The sequence below is a fragment of the Coptis chinensis genome, chromosome 5, assembly GCF_015680905.1.
Source record: "Coptis chinensis isolate HL-2020 chromosome 5, ASM1568090v1, whole genome shotgun sequence".
NCBI classification, from domain to species: domain Eukaryota; kingdom Viridiplantae; phylum Streptophyta; class Magnoliopsida; order Ranunculales; family Ranunculaceae; genus Coptis; species Coptis chinensis.
Genome location: NC_141460.1, coordinates 3,166,827 through 3,178,812, shown reverse-complemented (window position 1 = coordinate 3,178,812; position 11,986 = coordinate 3,166,827). Strand labels below are relative to the sequence as shown.

At 37.2% G+C, this 11,986-nt stretch overlaps 1 protein-coding gene across 2 annotated transcripts; it reads right to left on the bottom strand.

Annotated features, from left to right (window-relative positions):
- Positions 1-3,636: 3,636 nt before the first annotated feature.
- On the bottom strand, positions 3,637-11,495 carry LOC147496292 (uncharacterized). Of its 2 annotated transcripts, none has more exons than XM_086559292.1 (7): positions 11,291-11,495; positions 11,122-11,163; positions 9,240-9,302; positions 9,008-9,156; positions 8,876-8,924; positions 8,630-8,772; positions 3,637-4,203 (listed from the first exon to the last, which is right to left on the bottom strand). In XM_086559292.1, exons 3-7 carry the CDS (start codon positions 9,286-9,288, stop codon positions 4,117-4,119), a joined length of 477 nt encoding a protein of 158 aa, XP_086415418.1. In that variant the 5' UTR covers positions 9,289-9,302; positions 11,122-11,163; positions 11,291-11,495; the 3' UTR covers positions 3,637-4,116. The 2 variants fall into 2 exon arrangements, with proteins under 2 accessions (XP_086415418.1, XP_086415419.1); XM_086559293.1 differs by having other exon boundaries at positions 9,240-9,468; positions 11,291-11,479.
- Between the last annotated feature and the right edge of the window lie 491 nt (positions 11,496-11,986).

The following is an 11,986-nucleotide window of genomic DNA, read 5'->3' as shown; positions in this document are numbered from 1 at the left end:
ACCTTAATCACAAAGTCCCCCCAATTTTCACAAAACTTTTAGCTACTCCAAATATAACTGCCTTCGTTAAGAGCCAAGCTACAAGCAAGAACAACAGCTCCACCAACAACCGAAAGCTTGGGTATATTTCTCCCCAGTTATTTCTCATTTGATGTAGAAGATTCACCCTCTGATGAACCACTTGTGCTTTCCAAGGATCTCAAGTAGTCTGCATTTATCTTGATGTTGATCCGAGCTCTGAAGGCACATCTAGAGAGGAAAGCTTCTGATGCTCTACGCATTTGATATCCTTTCTCTCTCCAACTATTCCACTTTTGAATCTCGAAGTCAATATATGCCTGTGAGCCTGTCCACTCTTATTCTTTTCTTTTTTGCTGATCCAATTGGGTAGACAATCTAAACTTTTCTAGGCCCATTATCAAACAAAGCCCAATTCCAATGGCTCCCATATTTACCAAAATACCATCATTTATCGAACAAATTTGATTTTTTATACCGATTTCATGTCAAACTCTTCAAGAAATTTTCCGACCACTTTTATTTAATCCCACGAATACAATCATTATTACTTCTTTGCCACACGGGCCTTGCCCATGTAACAAAGAGAGGGCGATGTTCCGGCCCCCACAAATGTGGCCCAATAAAAGCCCAATTCAATACAAGCCCATGCTCAAAGCTAATCTACAAAAAAACCCACGCTCAGAGCTTATCTATAAAAAAAGCCCACGCTCAGAGCCCATGCTCAAAGCTTAGCAATAAAAAAGCCCACGCTCAGAGCTTATCTACAAAAAAGCCCATGCTCAGAGCTTATCTACAAAAAAGCCCACGCTCAGAGCCCATTCTTAGAGCTTATCTACTATAAAGCCCACGCTCAGAGCCCATGCTCAAAGCCTACATACCTACACGTAAAATCAATATCAATTGCGCACATGTTTTGCGAGTCAAACAACTTCCACCAACTTCATCCCACGATTGGACAGATCTCCCGCCAGTTCTCCAACTTCATCCCACGAGCTGACAGCTCTCCCGCCAATTCTCCAACTTCATCCCACGAGCTGACAGTTGTCCCACCAGTTCTCCAACTTCATCCCACGAGCTGACAGTTATCCCGCCAGTTCTCTAACTTCATCCCACGAATGACCGGTTATCGCCAGTTCTCCAACTTCATCCCACGAGCCGACGGTTGTTCATGATTCTCCAACTTCATCCCACGGTGCCGGTTGTCCCGCCAGCCTAACTTCATCCCACTTCATCCGACGGTGGCCGGTTGTCCCGCCAGTTCTCTAACTTCATCCCATCGAGCCGGTTGTCCGCCACTCTCTCCAACTTTATCCCATGATTAGACAGTTCTCCTGCCAGTTCTCTAACTTCATCCCACGATTGGAATATTGGAGAACGAGGAAGTAACTATCACCAATCCTACCTATAAAATCCAACCTCCGTCATTTTTCCAGAACTACGCAATCGAGACTTGATCCCAAGCAATGTCTTTGGGTACGTAGGCAACTTCAAAACCGAAGTCCAGTCTCATCTTTCCCCAATCACCATCTTCTTCACCATCTCCAAAAAAACATTACTTCCAACCCTCAACTGGTGTGTTTTGGCAAATCTTGCTGAAACACTCAACAAACTACAAACTTAACCCTTCTCTTTCCCTTTCACAATCACATTTGCCTCGAACCCATCACACAAATTATCCATTTCTATTTCAACTGAAACTCTCCACTTCCCATTAGAACTCACTACAGAAGAGCTCCCCCCATCTACAGAAAACAACTTACTAGGTTGTTGCTGAGTTTGTTGCTCGATTGACTCCTTCAGAGCATCCTTCATCCATTGAAAGCCCCGACACTTTGGGTTTGGGCAACTCAAAAACTTTTGACCAAATGAATGAGGTTGTTGTGAAGTTCTTACAACACGACCAACATCGCATCTCTTGCAAGGAGAGCCGTTCCAGGGACAATTCTGAATCCAATGATCAAGCTTTCCACATGAGAAGCAACCATGATCCTAAAATTAACAAAAGAATACTCTTAACAAAATTTAAGTAACAAGAACTAATAAGTAACAAGAAGTAATAGGTACAAAGTGGAAATACCTTCTCCAACGTTGCTTTTGACGTGACTAATTCTCCACCACCTCCCATTTTTTCTGTTTTTCTTTCTTCCAGTTCTTCTTCCTTTTTGAGCAAGGAGTTCACTGAGTGAACAATGGTCACGTTCACTTAAAGGTGGTTTAGAACCAAACGACTATTTTTGCCACGTGCGGACTGATCAAGTTAGTTAGGATGATGCCACGTGGCGGTGATGGATTTGGTTAGGATGTTGAAACGTGGCGATTGAGAAAACTTGAGTGAGGTTATTTTGGGTATTTTAGGTGGGCAGGGGTAGTAGACGTCATTTAGGGAAAAAATTTAGGTTCGTTGGATTAGATGGGTGTGATGATGCCACGTGGCAATTGGATGAGTTTTGGTCTTGGGGGAGTCAAAAGGATTATTGGTCATTTTACCTGGTGAGGGGTATATGTTTACTTGCAGATACAGCAAACAGACGGAATGTATTTTGGTGTGAAGTTAGGGGTGGAAGTATAATATTGAAAGAACTGGGGGTGGGAATCTAATTGGCAAAGTTGCTTTAATCTAATTTACTCTTGTTTTTTTACCAGTATGTATGTTGAACTTTTACTAGAAGCATGTTTGTAATTGAGCAGAGCTCCACTACACAAACAATAAGTGGTTATGGTCAAATAAAGAGATAAGTTCATCTGAAAGGAGCAAATAATGACTGCTAATTAGACAACTTAAATTGAGATGCAAGAATAGTGGTTTTGTTATGTTTAATTCATCTGAACACTTTTGCCCATTAAGAAAAATAGACAATATATTTCATTTCTTCTGCTAATTTAGTAGTACATACATGCCATTCAATGCAAATAACATAAACAGGAAGGTTGGGGGATACCACTTCTAATTGTCATTCAACTACTAAGTCTCAAGTGAGAACAACTTCAGCTTGGTGAAATTGTGTATTTCTTTCTCTGGTATCATCCTCACAGAAGTTCGTCTTAGGAGAGATACATCTTGTAACTCTGGACAATCATCTAGCCAAATTGAGCGGAGGCTAGTGAGGCACGATAGTGAAGGTGGTAATGACTAAATAGAAGTAGCTTATATCTGGGATTACAAGAGATTCCATCCCCGCTAAAAAAGTATCAGGAACAACCCGCAGGGAGCCAGGGATTGACGCCTTGACAATGATAAGGTCAGCATATTCGGACATTAAGGCGAGCCCGCTCACTAAGTGTGCTTCCCATTAGTGACAATTGCTTGCACTCCCCCAGCCGCTCTTTCTCTGGCTAATTCAATTCTCTACCAGCTAGCTAGTACAATAGACTCCTTGTCTCTTTTGGCAATTATTATGGCCACATCACGAACAATGTCATGCATCGTATCACTTCCATCCCCATCTCCTTTTAACAACAAACATGAAGATGTAAGTTTGCCAATCACTCTGGCACGCAGTCTGCTCATTCCCTGCTTCCAAGTGGAAACATCTTTTAGTATGCCTTATCCCATCACATACCTCAACAATTCATCCATGCTGATTTTGTAGTCTTCGGGAAACAAACAACAAAATAAAAAGCATAATTAAAATTCATATATCATTCCGTAAAAAGTCGTAGCTTAACTTTATTGGCTTGAAGCCCATTGCATCTATATCCTTAATGGCATCAAAATCAGACTCCCTCACTTGTAGAAGTACATTTTGCCACACATCTCTGTCGAGGTTATCCCACATAATCCTTCCAAGTGTAACAAGTGCAATGAACATCTCTAGCCACTTCATTAGATCGACAGAATCAACAACATCACCTGCATTCTTTTGGAACAAAAGCCATGAATCTTGCTCCGATAAAAAGTTCAATGCAATAGTAGCTTCAGTTTTCGTAGCACGACAAACTTATAGTCTTCTGGTTGTAACTATATACATAATACATCAATAGTTTCAGCTCTGAAATAAAGGACAGATAGGAGAACCACAATGGAGCATTTTATCTACTTGTGGCAAGTGAAAATCCCAATAAACTGATGTGGAATCCTAGAGCATATTAGGATCATCAATTATTGCGTATTCCACCCATGAATGACCGTGGATCAGGGCAGTTACCAGAAAATTGAGCCTGTGAGAAGTCAAAGCCTGGATTCTGCGAAGAAGAAAAGACGAGTAAGATCTTCAACAAAATGACGAATCAGAATTTATTGTGTAAGCACTCGAACCAAGCATAAAATAAGCAGCTAATAAAAATCTAATCTGAAAATTTCCAGATGGAACAAAGTAAGATGTATCCATGCAGTGAGAGGCACGGGTGCTTGCTTGGCACAACATGTGAGAGTAAGCACCCAATAGAGCGTGGACCAATGGGTGTGCCTATAGAGTAGCCGCAGTCTCGACTGTATGCATGTCTCACTGTCTATGCTTCCATGAGAGATGATAGCCCAAAAATTCAAACAAGCAAAATAGAAATTTAACACAAAATTCAACCTCGCAGCAAAAGAAACTGTAGAGCAACATCGCTAGAAATTCTGAAATACACCAACGGGAACGTTTATAGAGTGTGTATAATAACAACATAGAATGACGGGGAAAAACGTAAGTCTAGAAAGACTGCAAGATAACTTGAACTAGAAATTCAACCTGCCAGAAATGAAATATCTAATTTACAATGTTCTGTCAATTCAATTACAACCTCTTTTCACCGGAGCAGATTTCAATGACATAATCTCACTTTGAAAAGGGGGCTTGAAAAGTGACTGAACGATCAAAGACATTCTTTTACAAAGATTATCTTTTTTTCCCCCCTTTTATATTTCTTTTGATAGTTACAATTTTATTCCCATAACATCCCCCACCCCCACCCTGGTGATACCCACTGAATAACAGGATTCATCGGCTCACTTCAAAACACCATTGAAAGTGTGATCAAATTGTGGCTACATATTGAATTTGTGGTCAGAAGCTGACAAAACCTCAGAAGACTCGCAAGAATTACGTTTCAAAGCATTAAACATAGTACTGGGTACGATAAATACAAGACAATGCACGAGCTATCATGATGCACTCATTTTTTATGATTCTGCTATTCAAACATGTGATTGCAGGTTTACAAGGCCAAACAATTTTAAAAAAAAAACAAATTAAGGATGAGAATGGATGATCCATATCAGAACTATCAAAAGTTGGATGTTGAAACAAATCCTGTTTGGGCTGGATGGCCCAATTGAAATACTTGTTGATTGCAGGTTAAGTGTGCGGGAAAATAAAAAAATGAAGCGTACAGAGTCAGTGTTCAAGAAAAAAACATACGAGCCTTGAGGCGCCAAGACTACCATAGGCTTAATGTGAGCCTCAAAGTCGTTAGCCTTAGAGTTGAAAAATACTCTTGTTAAAAATCCAAAATTAAATAATAATAATAATAATAATAATAATAACTAGTATACTGCTATGCAGTAGGGGCGTGAGCGGAGAGGAAGAGTGGAGAGGGAGAGGGAGAGGGAGAGGGACGAAGAGAAGAGACAAGCAATGAGGACAGACAAACAGAAACCAACCAAATATACAATATTGTTCGTCCCCATTCCCCCCACTCGGCCCAGAAAGTTCGCTCCGCTCACTTGATAATAAAAGACTTGGAATACAATATTGTTATAATGAATAAACAAAAGAAAACAAACTTGGAATTTAAAATATATGATAATACATGTGATATGGGTAAAAGAATTAAACAACATTTGAAAAAACTTAAGGCTCTTGCACTACCTAAAAGCCTATAGCCTCGGTGGGATTTTGGATGTGAGGCTCTGAGGCAAGTCTCAATGTGTTTTTCTAAACACTGTATACAGTTTCTAGCAGTTATGGATCTGGTGGTATTTGTTTGAAGATGGTGTCCATGAATTTACTATTCCAATTGTATAATCATATATATGTATATGTTTTTTAATAACTTGAAAGTGAAAGCGCAGTGACTTAGACTGAAGAACTTTGTGTGTATGATAGGCATTGTATTCCACACTTGTCAAACAGATATGCTTCAACCCAATGAAAAGCCTCAGGCTTAAACTAATTGACATTGATACCGTGTTGGTATCTGTCACAGGTATAAAGCGTCCGATGTGGCATCTTGAAAGCACATCGACAGGGGGAAACATGTGGCAACAGACTATATGTTTCTGAGCATAGGATCTGCCGAACCTACCACTCACAAATAAATCACTTTGCTAGTAACCAACATTGAGTTCATACTATGTTTTGTTATTGTGTCATGACTAGCCTAGTTCCTATAACTATTCATTTTAAAGTACTCCGACATTACTCATACCCAATTGTAACCCATAACTTAAAAGAAGAAAACAATATCTCTGTAAAAATCCAAAAAAACATAAAGAAAAAAAAGAGACTTGGAATACAATATTGTTTTTTTTTTCTCGGTAAAAGTTAAATTGTATTAATGAAAGAAAACATAGGTCGAAATAACCTACCATTACAACGGAAATATAAAAACAACCCAAAAATAAACCAACCACCCTACTCAAGACTCTCTATACATAATATCTTCCCATCTAGCTACAAATTATTCAAAATGAATGTTTTTTAGGTCCACAAAATTTTTACTCCAATAACAAAGGAGCCCATTGATATCTAATACGACTTTCTAGATCACCATAGTTTTGCCCTAAAAAATATGTCTATTCCGTCCCAACCAAATACCCCACATAATTGCAAAAGGTAGCATGTTCCATATTCTCTGCCCTCTAGATGAAAAGGGCCTTGTGTACCACTGAGTAAGGAGATCCACCACTCGACTAGGACTGACCCAAACCATACCAGACTCCCAATGAAAGCAAGACCAAATTGTCCAGGAAAAAGGACAATGCAAAAGCACATGATTAACCGATTCCTCAACCATTGAGCATAAAGACAAAAATCTAGAGTTTGACCCCTAAAATTTTGTTATTATAAATAAACAAAAGGGCTCTTGGAAATTATTCATATTATGGAAAACAATACTGTTATTATAAATAAACGAAAGAAAAACTTGGAAATTAAAATATAAGATAAGACATGTGAATGATAAAAGAATTAACAACATTTGAGAAAAACTTAAGGCTCTTGCACTACCTATAAGCCTATAGCCTCTGTGGGATTTTGGATGTGAGGCTCTGAAGCAAGCCTCAATGCGTTTTTCTAAACACTATACAATTTCTAGTCCTACAGAATCTAGCAGTTACGGATCTGGTGGTATTTGTTTGAAGATGGTGTCCATGAATTTCCTATTCTAGTTTCATAATTGCATATGATATATATGGTAACTTTTTAACAATTTGAAAGTGAGAGCGCAGTGACTTAGACTGAACAACTTTGTGTGTACAATAGGCATTGTATTCCACACTTGTCAAACAGATATGCTTTAGCTCAATGAAAAGCCTCAAGCATCTTAAAATCACATCGATAGGGGGAAACATGTGGCAACAGACATTAAATGTTCTGAGAATAGGATCTGTTGAATCTACCACTCACAAGTAAATCACTATGCAAGTAACATAACATTGAGTTCATACTATGTTTTGTTATTGTGTCAAACCTAGCTTAGTTCCTATAACTATTCATTTTAAATTACCCTGACCTTACTCAAACCCAATTGTAACTCATAACTTAAAAGAAGAAAACAATCTCTCTCCTTTAAAGTTCATCTTCTCTCTTTTTACAGAAGCAAGAAATATGATCTCTTTTCTTGCCTCTCTCAACAAAACCGCAATAATATACTAACATACAGTGTTTGCATCTTCCATTCTCCAACACATATTTCTTTGAACAAAATCTACGGTAATCATATTACATAGTTGTTAGAACAATAGGTGGTTTACTAGAACGGTGAGCTCTCTTGCACAAGGTTGTAAAAGAGGAAAGCTTGCTTCCCTTGATTACTCTATACTCTAAAGGCTTAGGGAAATCGTAAAAGTTGATGCATACCACAACTATAAACCTTATGAAAAAAACACTCTCCTTCACTAGAGAGCCTGAATTCTCACAGTGGATTTCAAATAAAAACCTTTCTTTCACATTGGAACTGTTATAAACATATTATCCCAAACTTGATAGGGCATTGGTCAGAATCCATGGTTGTGTGAAACACAGATTGTGACCAATGTCTTTTCCAAGTTTACCTCATTATTAGCACTTTCGAGGCCATCAATTATTAACAAGGACGTTGGTCACAATCCATGGTTGGGTGAAACACTAAAAGACTTCGCTTGTGAAGCAATTAACAACTTGCTTTGGGGGATTGAGAGGACGAGTACAAATCCCCGTTTACAACTCCACTCTAATGTCAAAGACTAGCACGCAGATCCTCAAACTTAGTAATTTAGGGATCTAGACTCCCAATTGGCCTAATACCTACATAACATCTTAATTCAACTTCCTTATCAAATTATATTATCACAAAATTAGCCCAGGGAAATCTTCTATATGTTTATTTTTCACTATCCACAAACATATACGAAAATATTAAACAATATCTAACTACTAGTGACAAACAACATTTGAGTCATTAACAGGACAAAAACAAAGTTTACCTCTTCTTGAAATCTCTGAAGCATAAGGCGCTTTTGTTCGAGATCAGACGCATAAGGATCAAGCTGACCTTGACCAGATATAGGAGAAACCCATGTCTGCCCTTTCTCTCTCTTTTGCAAAGTTATATGCAATATATCATCCTCTACCAACATCCAATTCACAACAACAAAAACAAATATACTATTAACACACATATCAAATAAACACTTCTTAAAAACAATACAAGCAAAAAAAGACGCAATTACCTATAGTCCAAAATGAAGAATCGGTCTTCACATGACTAGTCAAATCATGCTGAATAAATAACAACCACCACAAAATATCAAAACTATGTATTGCAAAATTAAAAAATGATACGATGTTATTTAGATACATACATTAAGATAAGGAGGGTTTCCTTTAATTCCAACTTCAACATGTTTCGATTGTATCTTGCACGTGAAAAGCTTTCTAGGTACATTAGAAGGCAGATTAATGTACATGTTCACCTCGTCAAGTGTTTGGTCCCATTCGAAAACTTTCTGACCTACAAGAAAACATTTTTATGTGATTTTTGAAATATTAGACATAAAATAAGAATTGAAATTTAGGTCCAATAAAAAAACTTGCCTTCGTGAATAAAACTGTGGCGCTTTTCTGGAGCTAATTTTTCCGCCATCTTCGTGAATAAAACTGTGAATAAAATTTAGGGTGCGTTTGGAAATGAGAAATGAAATTCTCGTGAGAGTTAGAATTCTAATGGAATCCAATTCTCATAGTCATGCGATAATAATGGCCGTTTGGCAAATTGTGAGAATTCTCAGTAATTCTCACTGTCAATTTCCCTCATGTTGTTTGGCTGTTGAGAATTATCACATAAAGTAACAAGTTATGTGAAAAACAAAATGTAAACAGTAGGGCACATCGTCACTAATTATTTGACTGCAATATTATTTAGTCTGGAGCATATTGAGAGACCTTCATACAGTTTTCAACCAATTAATAAGAACAAGGGACGACCTTGACATAAGCAAAGAATCAAACAAAAAAAGACTATAAAGTAAATGTGATTTAAACTAAATATTCACCTCATATATACCAAATCAGTCCAGGACATCAGGTTATCCTTTTCTTTTAAACCACATCAACAACAATAGGCAGCTAATTTCATGTAGGCTACGAAACAACAAGAGAAATGATGACTAAGGATGACTTTGATCGTCTAAGATAGTCAAATTACAAGTATGCATATTTGAAAAGGAAAAGCAGGGAGGCGTCCTCTCCACCCAGTTGGCTTTAGAAAGCTCCAGACCTTACTCAATATATGTAGGCATTACTGATCTTAGCTATGTAGACCACTTCTATTCTTAGACTAACAGATATCATGGTAATGGAAGAGAACTATTTGAACTTGACAAATGTAGGGTAAACAATGGTGTCCCAATTCCCAACATTAATTCTGGTGCCAGCTACCATGGTTATGTTTATAAGAGTCATTACCGTAGACCTGGGTTCAAAACCTGTCAGCCCATTAACAAATCTTATATCTCATCAAAAAGGGATCCCAAGCTACATGGGATAAAGTCAGAGGACGAATTGAACTTAGCCGCCACCCCCACCCCCCAAATTGCTTGTTCAGGAAAGGTTAATGGACTTATGATTTCTTTTTATTTCCCATTTCGTTTGTACATGACAAAATGAGAGAAAAAGGCCTACGTGACAACCTCATCTCATTTAGCTAGATATAAACCCCAAAACCCAGTTGGGTTCTCTGGATTTTCCATAAAATGACTCTGCTTAATATTAATACTTGCATGATACAGAACACACGAATACAGTGTATAGATCTACGTCGTAGCACACAGTATGCGAAAAATCCTAACCACTTGTTGCATTTGGTAATCCAAAAAAGAGATCAACTTTAAAACCGACATTCAGTAGCATTAAACCCTATATGATATTAATAACTTAAGATATCAAAATGCCTATACAGGGAAAATTTTACCACCCCAGCCTATATTCTCTCCAGCTTGTGAGTCGTGAGTTGGTTCATCTGTTTTTTGTAGTTAAAAGTTGCTTGATTAATTAATAAGCTCTCCCTACAGAGTAAAGTAGAGTATGTACATGACAATCCCAGTTATACGAACTCGATCAGCACACAGAGAGACACAAGCAAATAAGTTAATGTTCAGTGCTAGTACTTCCAACTTGATAGAAAACTAGTTCAACATTTATAGAAAATAAAAAATAGATCAAAGAACATAAACTATATACATACGAAAATAATCAATATTCAATATATCAAATTCAAGAAAAAAAAATGGAAGAAACCCATATACAAAAGCTCGACAAAAGGTAGGTTGGAAAAAAGAAGATTTAAAACAAATAGAGAAACCTCAACATCTAAGCTATAGATCCCAAAAGGACAGGCAACAATAATAATGCAAGGTCGACACTAGAGCACGCCAACATGAAAACAAAAGAAAAAAAAATATGATAAAATAGCAAGTACCTGCGAGAGTATCACTGCTACGGCAAAACGATTTTTTTGAACCTGCGCGCACAAGAAGAAGGCTTTGTGTATCATCGAAGAAAATTGATGACTAAAGAAGAAAACTTTATGTATGAACGAAGAAGACAATGAAAAATATAAATTTTACAAGAAGAAGATTTTACTGTACCTTGATTGTTTGTTGCACTTGTTGCCAAGAAGAGAATATGTTTGAGATTTGAGGCAGTAACAAACCCAACTATCTCTGCAACTAACTTAGCGAGAATTCCCCCAAAATCTTATTCCTGTTTCTCACGCAGATGGGTGCGACTTCGAGTACCATTCTAATTCACGCCGTTATTTTTACGAAACAACCCATGATGTGAGAATTCCCCAAACGTACCCTTATTAGGTCCCGCGGAATAGTAGTTGAGGCCGGGCTTAAACTTATTACTAGATAACCAATACCGGGTAAGATCTAGCAAAATTCAAATCAGACCCTATATTATTAATATTATTATTAAAACAAACAATAAAGGTCAGATCTTGAAACAAAATGATTCCATAGTACAAAATATCCCGATATTTGGGGATATCTATCCATATTTCAGAAAAAAAATATTTAAATATCACGATATGTTTAGAGATATATACGACTGCAAATATTAGTTATATTTCGATAATATTTGCGATATTTATGATATTTTGCGATATTTTGCGATATTTTGTATATATAACAATTTTATTTAATGTTTACCATTATATTTCAAATAAATATAAATAATGTACCATGATATATCAAGAAATATCCATAATATCCACGATATTTATCGATATTTTTGATATATCCACGATATTTGCATGTGGAACAATGTCAAATATCCCC